At 39.7% G+C, this 15,542-nt stretch overlaps 1 protein-coding gene across 1 annotated transcript in view; it reads left to right on the top strand.

Moving 5' to 3' along the window:
• The window catches only part of LOC106950837 (mediator of RNA polymerase II transcription subunit 13-like), a 29,296-nt gene extending 15,053 nt beyond the window's left edge, over window positions 1-14,243 (top strand). Inside the window, exon 2 of the mRNA XM_015037960.1 lies at window positions 11,614-14,243. Within this exon, the coding sequence (XP_014893446.1) occupies window positions 11,614-11,892 (279 nt within the window). The 3' untranslated portion in view covers window positions 11,893-14,243. The remainder of the gene's footprint in view (window positions 1-11,613) is intronic.
• Window positions 14,244-15,542: the final 1,299 nt, after the last annotated feature.

Here is a 15,542-nt window from a genome sequence, read left to right as displayed (position 1 = left end):
TTTTTTTTCCCTGGAAATTTTTATAAAAAAAAAAAAAAAATTAAAAACTTATTTTTGTTTTCCTGTTTTTTTTTTTTTTTTTTTTTTGCAGCGGAAAAAAAGAAAGAAATTAAAAATCAATGCAGGAAATTAGAAGCCAAATGAGACATTTTTCATTCTGCTTCTGCTCCATTTGCCCAGTTTCAAGAACAATCAAACTGGCTGCTTCTTGTGGCCAATTCAGAAGCCACCATGCAGTGCTAATTGCACAATTATTGGACTAAAATTACCAGAGTAATTTTTAAACACAAGTTAAGCAGTTCTCTAACTGCTCTCAGTCAGTAATCCTGCTGTATGAAGCCATAATCATCTGGTAAATTTGAGCTCATGAATTCCAGCTGCAGGAGAACAAATTGAGCTTTTTATTCTGCCCTAGAAAAGCCAACACACACACACGCACACGCACACACGTGCGCATACGCATGCACACACGCGCAGATTTTTAGAGTACAGTAAGGGACTTAACGTGTTATTTTTCTACTGTAACCCTGGAGACAGAAATCTCTAAACTTGAGCTTACTGAATTCGTACAGATGTTTTATGTTGCCTAGTAACTGTTTTTCCCTCTCTTCTTGTTTTTCTTCTTTGTGTCTCTGGATTTTTATTTATTCCTCTGCAGCTCTCTTCCCTTTGTTGCTTCTAGTTTAACAAAAAAATACGACAAAATTGTTTATTTCCACGTGAATAATTTAAGCAGAGACCACCTGACTGTCCCCGATGCTCCAGTTGGTTTTATTCTGCTAATGGCCGTGGCATCCTATTGGCTCCTCCGCCGCTGTTGCTCCTGCTGCCTGCTTCTCTTTGTGTCAGGTGAGAGAAGTCGTGGCTCGGCGAAGGGCTTTCTGCCGCGTGATTGGCAGGTCTATCCGTCACTCAGCCCCTGGGACTCTCGCTCGCTCTAATTAGGTCGCTTGGCTTGCTCACCTCCCAGAGCTGGATGCTACAGCAGAGCACAGATCAAATGACAGCCCCTTGTTTTTGTGGGGGACATTTAAAGGTGGTGGCAGAAGGTAGAGGGAAGGCATCTGTTTGGCGTCCACAGCACCCACACAGAAACCTCCTTTTTCACACACGTTGTGCTTTTCGTCACTTTTCTTCCCCCCCTGCCTCCCCTGTGTGATAATGTGCGTTGCTCTTGATTTGTGTTGCAAAATGCCATAGGGGAGTACGGCTCCTTGTGGGTTAATTTGATTTCATCGGGTTAATTGATGAAGGGGAGGGAGGGAGTCGATGCGTGGTCTTATTTCTGCCACTGGCTGTTCTAATTGGTGACTTCTCAGTGCTAGTTGCACAGACTTTGTTCCAGACGATCTCGTTTTTCTTTATTTTAAAGAAAAAAAAAAATCAAACACAAATTAGCAGACGCTAACAATGGACGAGCGTCAACTGGATATATTTGCTGCTGCAATGCGATTTCATGCAGAACTTAATTGTGTTTTTTATTTTTTTTATTTTGCATTTGTTACTATCTGATCTGACACCACAAACAAAACATCTGAAGCCGAGATTGTGCAGATAATGTGCTGTCTGTATCTAGTCTCTTTCACATTAAAACCAACCCAGCGTTACGCTTGTTGATTACTTTATTTGAAGGAGCAGCAAACAGTCTGGCTTACATCAATAAGATAAAATTGCAAGTAGGTGGCTTGAGTCGTGGCACTGCTGGAATGAGGAATGGTGAACTAAATGTAACCCACACATATCAGGTATTGGTAAAACAAACAACGGATCTTGTCTTTCCCTGAAGATGAGCAGTTTCTCAAGCATCTAAGCAGATTGGACGTGGATGAAAAAGGGATACCTTTCATATTAAGTGTTTTGCATGTGCCACAGTACGTAAAACTGCTGATATAGTATGCCTCTCAATAGGCTAAAGTGCCTTCTTTGTTAGGAAGAGGCTCTCACGTTGTTAGAAGTAGCACATCTGCTGGGATGCCATATTAACCACAAACCCAGTCAGATGTAAGATCAGTCGCATTAGCTGCACTTGATGTTGAACTGTGGCTGTAAGAAAGCTCAAACAGCAGAATCACGGGTGGGCTGGGCTGACGTGACATTCTCACAGTAAGCATGATGATCGTGAGAATGAATAGTTTCACAATATTAACACCAAAAATCTAAACCAAAATATATTTAGCACAATCAAACTGAAGAAACTCTTTATGCTTCTTCTTTTTTTTGACTAACTGGGCAGAATGTTACACTCTAAAGAGTAACATAAGGATAACTAGCTGGTGGTTAATTAGTCAGGATATCTGCTCAGGTAGCTAGCCTGCAGTTGGTTAGTGCTCTTAAAGCTGCAGTATGTAACTTTTCTAAAAAATATGTTGTGTTTTTAAACATATTTCTCAAAACTATTGCTACTATTGCTACTGCTATATGGAGAAGTACACAGAACGGTCAGAAGCAACCAGTCAGAGGCAGGAGGAGGGTCTTAGTGCTGTTGATCACACTTGTGTATGCGCTGCTTGGTGTAAGCATTGTGCACAAGCTTAAGATTGCTGTTTTGCTGCAGCTGTGCTTATGGCAGATAGACAACTTACCGTTAAGGGGAAATTGTTTATCCTTCATCATTGGTTGGCTATGCTAACTAGCCAGAGATTTTTCCAAACTGCAGGATTTGTGAAAAGTGTAGCTTATGCTCACATCGGCATGAACACATTGCAGTCACCAAGCTCCTAGCTTTAATGCTCCATACAGCTAGAGTTGTTAAAACAGTACCACAGAGCTAATATCAGTGGTCTTTCTTATCTCCACTCTTATCAGCCCAAATAAAAATAAATCGCGCTCCTGGGTTGGCTGCATTGTGCCTAGTTATTTAAACTTCCCACACTGCATTTTCTTTCCATTCTTTTGAATATTTTCTTTGAAAAAAAAAAAATCTGTTAATATGTGGATTTTCGAAAAATACTCAAATAAGTGAATTTACAATTTTGAACCATGAGTAGATGGTCTTCTGTGTACCTCGTTTACCTTATTTCCCACCTGATTGTGACTTCCTATTGAGAGTTACAATAAGAGTCCCATTTAAAAGGAAGTGACAAACACGCAGCAGGTAAAGAGACTGGTGAGTTCTGTCGCGAGTGGAAGAAAAACGACTACGAAGATTGTTTCTGAAAAGTAGAGTGTGGGGAGATCCCCGTTTAGATGATTTATCTCTTAGGAACCACAAGGACAAGGAATCTGCATCGACATCTTGGTGAGAAATCACTTAGCTTGTTTTTGTTTTTCAGTTCTTCTATGAGTAATAAATGTGCTCCTTATAAGGACACAATCCAAACTGCATTTCCCGGAGTGGAACACTGTGGTTCAGCTAAGCTAACAAGGCTATGAGTAAGAGAGTGTGCTTGTCGATGAGATTCAAGCACCTTGGATTTATGAACATGAAGGTCTAGGCCTTAAGCAGCGCACAAGCAAAGCTAACACATATTTTCTTGGCTTTTTCCTCATGCATGGTGAAGAGTTCACATTTCGGTTCATCTTATATCAAGACAGTTCCCTGACAGAAGGAGGATCGCCACTTCGAATATTGTCTGTGCAGTCCTTTCTGTGGGTTGTAATGTTTTAAAAACATGCATGTTTAGTGACCTACTGGTTTTATATAGAGTTTAAGAGAGAGTTTGATTGTAATTGGTGGGTTATCTCACTGGACCAGTGAGCTTCCCAAGTTATATCCCACGTTTCGCCTGACACCAGCTGGATCAGTCTCCTGCTTCCACCGTATGAAGGTAAACTATGAGAATGATGAATGAACAAATGCATTAACAGCGACTTACAGGGACTGTAAAATGAAGTCAGGGATACAAAAGTCTTCTTAAAACCTTTCAGGAAGACCTTCACATACACAGCACGCTGGAATCGCAAATTGTTCAAAACCTCAATTCAAGTGGCAAAGATTTTTGAAAGACAAAACAAGACGAGCTGAAATATTTTCATCCTCCAGAGCCATTCCTGAAAGGTGCATTTCACAGATTCTTTTGTTTCAGCCTTTCTGTCTTTGCCGTCTGCAGAAGGATTTCCTTCTCATTTCAAGATTATTGGAACGACAAATATTTAAATCACTAGCTGGATAGTTTCCTCATGTTCATAACCAGTTTCTGTGTGAGGAAAATATGCCACACATTAACAGCTTTTGATTATTTTACAAGAACCTTGAGATCTAAGCACGGTTGAGATAGAAATGATGATACATCCTGAGCTCACAGTGGTGTCAGAGGTTTGATGAACTACTTGTAAAACAAATGTAGCGCATAAAGATATAAATGTTGTCATTTGTTTGAATTTTCTTTTAATGCTATAGAGGAAGTGTGATGTACTCGTTCTTAGCCTAAAAATATTCATTTTTTTACTTCAGTGTTTACTCTGCAAAGAGACATAAAGAGGACTAGAATAAGGCAAAAAAAAAAAAAAGAGCAGAAGATTCTCCACGTTTTCAATAGGCATCTGTGACAGCAAGAGAGTGCTGAGAGATGAGAGTGAGAGTGAAGACAAGGAAGATAATAGAGGTGAGGGTAAGGTCAAAGCTCCAGTCCGTATTGGCAATTGAAGGAAAAAGCTCTTGTTTTTGGTTCTGCACTCAATCAGAGATTGAACTGGTGGGCCTGCCGAACACGGGGCTTGTACCAGTTCATATTTTATTGACAGAGAAACAAAATCCACCATCTTATTTGTCTTTTCCTTTTCATGCCACTGCTTTTTCTTTAAAGAAGCAGAGAAGGATCTTTGATTTCTTGCACAGTGAAATGCAGCAAGGACCGAGATGTGATCTTCAGGAACGAGCAGCAAATCAAAAATAAACGGACTCCAAACAAAGGACTATTCCCCCCCCGAAGTTATTTCTTCTCATGTCAACCTTTATGATGTAATGCATTTTCAGTTTAGTAGCATTTACCTGAAATAATGCAAACAACCCGCTTTAATTTGTTTCCACACTGTCTTTATCACCCCTAACTGGATAAATGAAAGCTTGTTTCTATTTATTATATTTTAACTGGTATTGTAAATGCTCTGCATCTGTTTTTAAGTAGATTCAGTCAGATGCATTTACATTCCTGACATATTTTCTGCTATGTGTTATAAGTGATAATGGTTTCAAAATAAATATGACAACTGGCAGCCTGTTATCAGATGATTTGACACTGATGTTTATTTCTGCACACACAATCGTGTAAACACGCAGCTATCGTGTTTTACAAATGCATTCATACCTCTTAAACTTTTCACATTCATCATGTCACCACAACAAACTTTAATGTGTTTTATTTGAATTTTATGTGACAGACCAACAAAAGGAAGTGCAAAGGTTTGAACTGGAAGGAGTAGTACGAACAATAAATGTGTGACGTTCAGCCAGAGCTTTGAAGAACCATGTTCAGCTTCAATCACAGCTGAAAGTCCTTTGGGGAAATTCTTTACTAACTTTGCACATCCAGAGTTTGAACTGGAGCAGATTTTTGCAGATTAGTAAAGAAATGTCAGTCAGATTGGATGGGAAGCATCTTTTAACAGCGATTTTTAGGTCTAGCCACAAATTCTGGATTTTATTTTGGTCTGGACTTTGATGTGAATGGATCCAAAACATTCCATTGTAACTCTGGCTGGAGCTTTTTTTATACTGCAGAGAGGTGAACTTCTGGTCCTCTCTCAAGTCTTTTGTGCTGACTAGAAGGTTTTCTTTTCAAAATTGCCTTGTTTGCAGCTCCATCCATCTCCTTTGAAAGAAAATCAACACCCACAGCATGATGCTGCTATGTTTCACTGTAGAGATGATGTGTTCAGAGAGATGTGTAGGGTGAATTTTTTAAGGCCAAAGGTCAACAGACAGCTTTTTTCCCACATCTTTGCTTTGTCCACTCCATGACTTTGGGGAAACTGCGCAAACAGATTCTTATGACTTTTACTTCAACAATCTTTCTTTTTCTTTTTTTTTTTTTTTTTAAGTTTGCAATTTTACTTTGTATTATTTTTGGATGACAGTGAGCATCACATTTGATGTAATATGTTCAAATGTTACATAGTTTTATAACCAAATTATGCAATTCTTTGTGTTTCATAACAGCAAAAACATTATGAAAAGTCAAATTTCTGAACACCTTTGCGAGAGGCAGTAAATGAACGTAGATCGGCAGGCGGATCTCAGCTTTGTTCTCTGATGCATGACTGTACATCAGCTGGAAAACCACTCTGCTTCCCAAACACAGAAGTGTTTTTCAAGCACTTCTGTTCTGCTCATTCTCATAGCTGCTCAGCGGGATGTGGGCGTGCAGCATCGCCGTTACCGTGTCTGGATGCTGCCTGCAAGCATGTAACTGCAGCTCTTTTCCCTTTCCTGCAACCGTGCCCCTGCTAATTATTCAGAGGAGTTCAGCGGGGTGTTAGGACAGCGTTTTCCACATGGCCGATAAATACACAACACCTGCGTTTGCACAGCCTCTGGCCACCGATTAAACCAGGAAATATAAATGATCTTATAAGCCGCTAACAGCGGCCCTTTTTTTTTTTTTTTTTTTTTGCTACACTACAAAAATGAAAAGAAAAAAAAAAAGCATTTCACATTGTTATTTGACAGTGAGGAATAATGGATGAGGCTCGTTTCACATTCGTGTCATGAAAGGGGAATGTTTCACTACGATCATAAAACATGCATCATATAGATTCTGAGAGATGTATCTTGAGATGTTTCAACCAGTTTGCACGCTTATCATGATCTGGTACCCAGCTTAGGCAGTTTTAGTGAAATACTATTAATTAAGCATATTTGCCTATTCATGGATTCCCTTAACGAGAGGAAGAAGATTGAAATATAATATTTATTACCCTTCTAAAATATCTTATCATCATCCGACTGATGTTGGAATCTAGCTGGAACGAGCACAGCTCCTCTCTCATCTCTTCGCGTTTCGCGGGAGAGAGAGAGAGAGAGAGGGAAAAAAAATGTTTCCGAGATGAGTAATTTTCTGTCTTACATGTCTGGAGAGGCCCATTTATCAATGAGTTCGAAGGAGAGCTTGTTTTGCTTTTTAACACAACTGGTGTGCCTTAGCTGTGAATACATTTCCCGTTGTCTTTCTTCCCCCCCCCCCCCCTCCCTCCGCCCCGAACCCCCGTCTTTGCCTTAACATTCAGCGGTTGGCAGACAGCTGCGCCAAACACTGGAGGAACTTTTGACATTGACTGGGAGTGACGAGGCAGTGCAAGCAGATGTCTTTCTCTTTGCTTTGGGACAAACAGCATCCTTGACCTTGTCATGGCTAATTTTAGTGCTTGGCTTATCACAGCGCCAATGTTTATGTCTTTCATTACACATGCTGTCATTACAGGAGGGACATCCTTGTAATTATGGGTGCACTCTACTGTTTGGATGCTCATAGGGGTCATGCTCACGGCTTAGTGTGTGCTCACCTTTAGGACGCTCCATTGAAGGTTAGATCTGTAGAAGTCCAATGTTTTATGCAGATTTTATTTTCTTTTTCTTTTTTTTTTTTTTTGCACTTAAATTTACATAATCATGCTTGGTGCCTTCCTCCACAATCGTCAAACCTGAAAAAAGCGGGCTTTTCTTCGTCCACTCAAACACTCTGCAGGCTTTGTTTTCCTTTCAGCTCCCTCTTTCTACCTGTCCTAGTGTGAAAATGGGTCAGTATTTTTCTGCTCTCGGTTGTCGTCGGATGGCTCGGTGCCCAGGCTAGTGTGCCAAACACGATCCTCACAGCTGGGTGGACACAGGGGAGAAGAGGAGGGCAGCGCAAAGTGTTGAGAGACCCCGGCCCCTCCACTTCTCCCCCGCCCCTGCATGCCAAATCTCTTTCCTGCTCCGCAATGCCTTTTGTGAACCGTGCTCATTCATGCACAGTTGCATGCACAAAAGATACAAACAAACATAGTAAAAAGTTTCCAAAGCACAGAAGGATCAAGAGTGTTTTCATGGAAAAAAAACAACCCCCCCCCAAAAAAAAACAAACAAAGAAAATGGATGATGAAACAGAAAAAAAGTACATTTGTAGGAAGACATCTACTTCTATGCTTATCAACGGCATTAAATCCATATTAAATTTTTCTGATGAATTTGAATTCTTTGTTTTATAGATTCAAAATATAACTTCAGTGACTTTTAAAATTAAGTGCTGGGTGCACATGTTGGAATTTTATGTTTTTTTTTTGTCTTTTGCACAGTTTTAAATATTTACATTCACTCCTAATAATATTCCCTTAAATGTCACTTAGTTTCCAAGTGCAGTCACTTTCTGGAGAAAAGTTTTATTGTAGCGTCTTCTTGGTAGCATCATGATAAGGGTCTTATTCAACGCAGATGTGTTACTTTTGGAAAATTTATGGACCTTGCATTGAAAACCAATAATGAATACCAGGAAAGCAACCAACTGAGGAGAGATCTACCAAGTTCTGAAAAGGAAAGCTGTCAAATATTTAACCAGAATTTTGCGAGAAATTGGTTGATGGCTACGAGCGTTTCTCTGCAACTTGCTAAGTGACAAGTTGCAGAGATTAGTGGGGTATGTTTGTATTTATTTGAGCATGTATGTATAATTTTGACAATGTGTGGATTAGAGAAAATCCACAGAAACCTCAGCCGTGTGGAACACGTATTACATGGAATCATTCCCCCCTTTAAAAGAGGTCAAAGGTTTCTAAAAGTCAAAATTTATGTCACATAAGCCTTAATGAGTGTATGCAAACTTGTAACTTGGATCCGTTACTGGTAAAAGCAACACAAACAGTATCCAGATAGTAATGTTCTGCTTGTTTCTCCCTCCCTCATGAGTCAACATGCTGGTTCTTCAGCTTGACTTCACTCAGCTGTTCCTCTCATATCCGTTTTTATGCCTTGCTGTCTCTCTCCTCGTCTCTCTGCGGCGATTACACTATTTAGTCTTCCTCAAGTGAAGCGATGCCATGTGCGAGGTTCTAACAGCTTATCAGCGAGACACTGACTGATCTTAAACATTTTCTCAAGCCTTGTAGTCATGCAAACAGGAAGAGGGCAAAAGCTGACAGCGACTGTGGAGTTATTGATAAAACGAGCTCTGTCTGATCAGCATTTTGATCTGAAAGCACAATATGTTAGAAAAAAAAGCAGACTTCAAAATCAGATAATGGATTTACAAGACACAGAATCTTGTAAAAAAAAATCTTTTTTTTTTTTTAAATACAAAAAAATTAAAAAAAGATAAATCACTGAAAATTATTTTTATATTTAAATATATAATGTGACAATTAAGATGTACAGTTCTACTAAAAAAAAAAGACATATTCATGAGAAACAACAGAATGAAAAAGCTGAAGTGGCCTGGTTGCATTTGCACACTCATGAACTTATCAGCATCACACATCTAGACGTAGCAACATTTGCACTCGCTGCCTGGCAAAAGTTGTCTGAATACCTCAGATTGTAAGGGCATCTCTTGTCAGCAACCATCTGCAGGTCACATCACAGGTTTCTGGTCAAATTTAGCACCAAACTAAATGCCTATAGGCCATTCCTAGACAATAATTGTCCTCTCTCATTGTCTTTCTTTGATTTGGGTGTATGCTGTGTGGATTTGTAGCTGAAATGAACTGTTTATAATTTCATCACTTCACTTAAGAAGTCCTACTCCTTTTGAAGAAACCTAACCCCAGTGCTGTCTGAGGTAGCTGGTTTATTCTCACAGAAAGAATTGCATGGCTACAACAATCTTTAAATGATTTCTCAAAGATATTTTTCAGGAACTTCCAGGAAAGCTTAGCACGTAGGATTGGTCTTTCCAAACTGTATGATGTGTTATATGTCCAGAAATCCTTCCCATAAGTCCCTAATAGTTCACTGCTATGCAACCAAGTGTCCAAATTGAGCTTTGCATTTGCAGCAGCTGTGTATCAGAGCTGCCCTGAGTGTTTATAAAGAGATCTGATGCTCTCTTTCTGGAGTCCACATTTCTAAAGATCTCCACAGCATGCTTAGAAACTGTTACCCTGCCCCTTAGGAAGCCTGCACAAATGCAACGGAGGAATGTTCATTACAAGAGTATCTACACATGACAGCATCTGGCTCGGTTTCAGTTTCCTGCTACACTTTATGGAGTATTTACATACAATAACAAAACTTCCCTCTTAAGCATCTGATAAACAATAACTGATGTTCCTTTTCTCCTATTTTTTTATTTTGTATTTTTACAACAACCTTGTGTTGCTCCTAAGCTGTTGAGTCCTTGTGATAAGTTCAGTTTGTTGCAGTAGAATGTTACGAGGAAAGTAAAAAAAAAAATTGTTTTGGTTGTGGACAAATGTTTGGAAAGGTGAAAACTTCTGGAGATCATTATGAATTCATTAGTGCTTTGTACATTAGCCTGGCAGCAAATGAACCAAAGAAGAACTCAGTGTCAGTCATTCGGCCATGTGGCTCACTGCCCAGGGCAGCAACCTGCCAGTGAGCAGCCCCTTATTTTGGAAAATTGATTAATTAGTTTTGCCCTATAGAATGTTTATATTTGCTGACATGGAAGGTCTGTGGCTGTGTTGTCCAGTGTTATCACTGTAAAAATTGCTAACAATATGAAGTCGGTGTCTTATTTAGAGTCTTTAAAGCGCAACACACATCAGTGACATAGAAATTAAGCTTTAATTACTTTCTACCTAACACTAGCAGGTGTTTTTTTTTTGCTATCGATGAAAACCTGCAGAAATCATTTCACTGACTGATTGATGGGAGCAGCTGTTTCCCTGAACTTCCACGGCAGCATAGATGGCCGCATGCTGACGAAAGTCCCACTTTTCATGCAGCCGCTTGCTGCTCTGCAGTCACTTTCACCCATATAGTCCTATAGTTTAGAGAAGTGCTGGAGTATGCTCTTTCAGCAACATCCATGCACAGCATGCATCATAACTCTGCTTTGTCTCTCGTCAGCAGCACCAGTGACATCATGTTCTCCATGACAACCAGTTGGTGTAACGCTGAAAACTTCAGCTTTTCCTGTATACTTGTCTGTGACGTCTGACATTTTATTAATTATAACCTCATCGCACCATGGCCTACATATTTTGATCACCAGTAAACGAGGCCGCCGCTGATATTTAGAACATGTTGAACATTTTCGTCTCTGCTTCTGCATTTTCAGAGCTTTACCCAAATTTTAATTATTGATGTAAAACATTAAATTCTGTCTTTGGTGATCAAGATCTGCTGCTGTTCTCATATCCGTTAAAGATGCAGAAAACTGTTTAGTGTCAAACTCAAAGGGATATTACTGTGTAAAATTTGAATATTTTAAAACATTTTATACTGGAGTCTTTTATTCTTATCATTTCATTGGCTACATGTTGGAAAAATAAGTTTTACTTAGAGCAAGATGTCTTATATAAGGCTTTATTGTTCTATATGTGTCTGGTAACTGTGCTCAAGCTGACTTGGAGCATCTTTATGTTTATAATAGCAACACACACACAAGCACACAGCTACAAGCAAACATTATTCTGAGCAGACTGTAGTGATAACATTGCCTAACAAGAACTAATTCTTAGCTTGTCGAATAGCTAAACATTCACTGCTGCAACGCTTTAATCATTGCTCTCCTCTTCCAGGCGGAGCTGACGGGCATCAAATGGCGCCGCTACAGCTTCTGCAGCGGCGGGGAGTACGGGCCCGTGATCTCGGCCCCGGCCCAGGACGACCCGGTCCTGCGCAGCTTCATGCACTGCGTACAGGCCAACCTGCTGTGTGTGTGGCGTCGCAAGATCAAGCCCGATGCCAGGGAGTTGTGGATCTTCTGGTGGGGCGAGGAGCCCAACTTCTCTGATGTCATTCATCATGAGCTGAAAGGTGAGAAAGCGAGGGAGGGGAAAGAAAAAAAAAAGCCATGACAGAGATGAAGGATGAGGCTCGCAGCTCTGCTCTATCCGTCTCAATTATTTTTTCATCCCATCGGTCTTTACCTCAGCTTCTATTGTGCTCTCAAAGTTTGGGTTAGAAGCTTGTACACCAGGCATAATTTGATGGCTGCTCTTTATTACGCTGCGCCGACTTATATAGACTGGGGAAATATTGCATGGGATACAGCTATATTCTGGTTTTAGTTGGTTTTTATGAAAAACCGACTGCAAAAAAAAAAAAAAAAATGAGATGGAGGTGCATGCCAGGGATGTGAGCCGCTTGAGTGCCAAATAGATCTGAGCATTAAAGTGTGCCTGAACATAATACACTACATGAGCCGCAGAGGCCAACATATAGCAAAGTCAATATTCAGGTTATTTAGTCGGCTGCAGATCGGAGTTGCTGTGCTGTTTGTTCAAGATGTTCTGGAGACATTGATCTGTTTTCTGTGGCGCGCTCCTGTTTTTGAGCCTCATATAGCATAAATGTGAAATGTGTTTGGTTTGCAAACTCAAGCATTTTTGTGCTGCTTCAGGAGTATCGCTGTGATGAAGCACAGAGCGACGGAGTTGGGGTTCTTTTTTTTTTTTTTTTTTTCTCCCCTTGCTACTGTTTACCGGATACCTGGATTTGTGCCTGTGCGTGTTAGTGAAAATTACACTGCGATATCTCACTTTGGAGAGTGCTACTGTCAGCATTATTGTCCCTATTTATAGAGACATTTGCATTATCTCCCCACGCACGTGTATGGCTGTCCAACATATCGACCGAGCCACAGGAAGACAGTGGGAGACAGGGGGGGAAAGGAGAGGGATTATAATGGGCTTGGTTTTGCAGAACAACAGCCAGGAGGGGAAAACAGGTATATTGGTTTGAGAGGTTGAAGCATCAGTTACCTAATAAGCTGACTTGATGTGAAAAGGCCTCTCAGGGGCTGCAGTAAGTATTTGCCAAATGTTCTAACTGCTGCTGCAGGGAGAGCCCTTTACTCTGTACAAATGAGCAGCATAGAGTTATATTTGCATCAAGCTGTACTTATGTACAAACAAGTGCACCGTCCTGCAGTGGCACACAATGGCCTCCCTGAATAATGCATTTTGTCGTACTTATTGATTTCGAAAGATCCACACGGGCTCCTAACTATCATAATAACACAATGAGTCAGTGTGGCGAGAGGAGGAGGCAGCGATTTGATTTTGAGAGCAAAAACTTCATTACCTGAACCCATAAAACGAGTATGTAGGAGGGCGAAATTTTAGCATTACCTCACCAATTTAAGCGCTGCTAATGGCTACCGAAAATATTGATTATGAGTCTCTTTGAGGTCCAGTAAACTTGATAATAACTGAGACAATTCTATTACATTTTATGGCTATTGATTCGGAGCTGCTGCAGTTGTGTTACTGCTTTCAAAAGTGTGATTTTATTTGTCTGTTTATTCATTCAGACAATAAAGACGTAATCAGAAGTTTGGTGTGTCAAAGGGCGATTTTTTTTTTCCTCCATGTCTCGGGTTTATGGAAATTTTTTGCTGTTGGAGAAATTAATTGTAATCTTATATTGTTTGAGCTTTGTTTCAAAACCTACCGTCATGTTTAGGTGATTGAAAAGTACATATTTGTAAGTACAAAGTTGGTTGTTGAAATGATTACTCCTAAAGCTGCAGACTGCAAATCTACTACTTATAAATGGACTAAGCTTGCGTAGAGCTTTTCCAGATTAATTGATCACCCAACGCACTTTACACTATTACACTTTAGTAGTAGCGGAAAAGTTTCTATAAGGGTAAACTCACATACAAAGAATCATGTTTTACATTGGACTAATAATAACACCAATCAGAGTTTTGCAGCAGAGTTCACAGTTTTTTGTAAGAACTATAATTATTGCTGTTTAAACTTGAGTGTCCATTAATTTTCTCATATAGTCTCTTTAAAATTTGGCTTTGACTCATATTTTAAAACAGTAAAAATTCTGTATATAAATTAATTTTTTTTATTCTACTGCTAGCATAATAATGCTAACAGGTTTTGCATGGTTAGCATTGCTACCTGTAAACACAGCTCTCCCTGTCTATTGGCTACAGAATATGGACCTTTTCCTTTGTTTTGACTTTTTAAAGGATAAAACAGAGCAACTCAGTTGTTGTTTTTTTTTATCTTAAAGTTTGAATAAGCCACAGACATGGCTGAACATGTCTGTATCACACGGTCACATCTTTAATCACCCCACCTATACCAAAATACCTAACTTAGTCCTTACTGAAAAGGAATTGTGTTACTGCAATCTGCGAGCCTTTAAGGATGGTATGTTCACGCATCAGAAAAGGATAGGATTTTTCAGTTTCTGACCAGCTAATTTCTCCAAACATCGCTACATAAAATATCAGAAGAATGAAGATTCATGACACTCAAGAGAAACCTGGGTCTATCTGGAAAGTTTAACTAAAAACAGGTGATACTACTGCAGGCTGTGTGCTTCAGTATTTGCATAAATGTTTCTTTAGGAGGATTGCTTTGGAAAAAAGTAACAGGTGCTCGCTTACACACAAACACCTACACAGTCGCACAATCCCGCAGACACACACCGTCTTCTTTCAGTGATGATAACAAGACTACTTCGCTTATTTTGTAAAATCTCACAGGCTTTTCTTCATAAGTCCCATTAAGCGCTGAAAATAGCACTTAGGGTGTGAACGGGATTTTGGTAATTGTTAATTAAGAAGAGGCTGGATTTTCTCCAAATTAGAGTCAGTCGTAACATGGGGAATGTCAGTGTTTTGTCAAGTCTTAGGAAGCTTCACACCTGAACATCTATTTGCTGAGTTTGCTTCTCTTTCCTTCGGTTTTTGTCTCCCTCATGAGATTTTTCTTTTTTTCCTCTAACTTTATGTGATATCTCCTGGTTTTGTGAAGGCGCCTTGTTGCCTTTCAGTTGCAGCATACTATGTCTTAATAATATCCACGCATTACATGATCAGCTGTTGTTTCAGTTAGTGCTAGAAACCCGAGGTTCTCTTAAAAACTTGGGTCTCGCAAGCATCTTGAACTAATTTCAGACTAGACAGATGTAAAGAGCTTTTAATAACATAAGATGTACATCAGCTCCTGTGAGAGGTTGCATCAATTACTATTCAATGTTTTCTGTTTATGAAGACCAAAGGGGTTTTCAGAACGAATATCTAGACGAACCAGTCGCAGCAAATTAATGATTGTTGTTGCTAATCGATGCCATATCCACTCACAAATTGTGCGAGTTAATTCCTGCGACGGAGACGCTCTTACATTCAGAAACGACTGGCTGATTTATGCAGATTTGACAGAATGGCAACAGCTGCCGCTGTGTGAATAATTAGCAGGCTGTTTCATGTTTTGAGTCATAAATGAAAATTAAAGCAGTGCAGATTTCTGTGTGAAAAGGCGAAGACTGATGTCCGTCTGGAAAATTCTTAGAAGGCTTAATTGCTCGGGTGGCAACAGGATGTTGCTTAACACTCGTTACAAAACGGTGCAAAATTAGACTGCGGAATTTTACACAAAATAAAGGATTGTTGGCAACAAGACGTGTAATAACTCCAACAGGCCCTAAAATAATGCAACTTACGTTGGAGATCTAATAATTTAAACTTGTATTTAGTTAA

This window comes from Poecilia latipinna, unplaced genomic scaffold (assembly GCF_001443285.1).
Source record: "Poecilia latipinna isolate Pla-1442-1.1 unplaced genomic scaffold, P_latipinna-1.0 Scaffold425, whole genome shotgun sequence".
Lineage (NCBI taxonomy): Eukaryota > Metazoa > Chordata > Actinopteri > Cyprinodontiformes > Poeciliidae > Poecilia > Poecilia latipinna.
The sequence above is the reverse complement of the archived record's forward strand: the minus strand, read 5'-3'. Positions and strand labels throughout refer to the sequence as shown.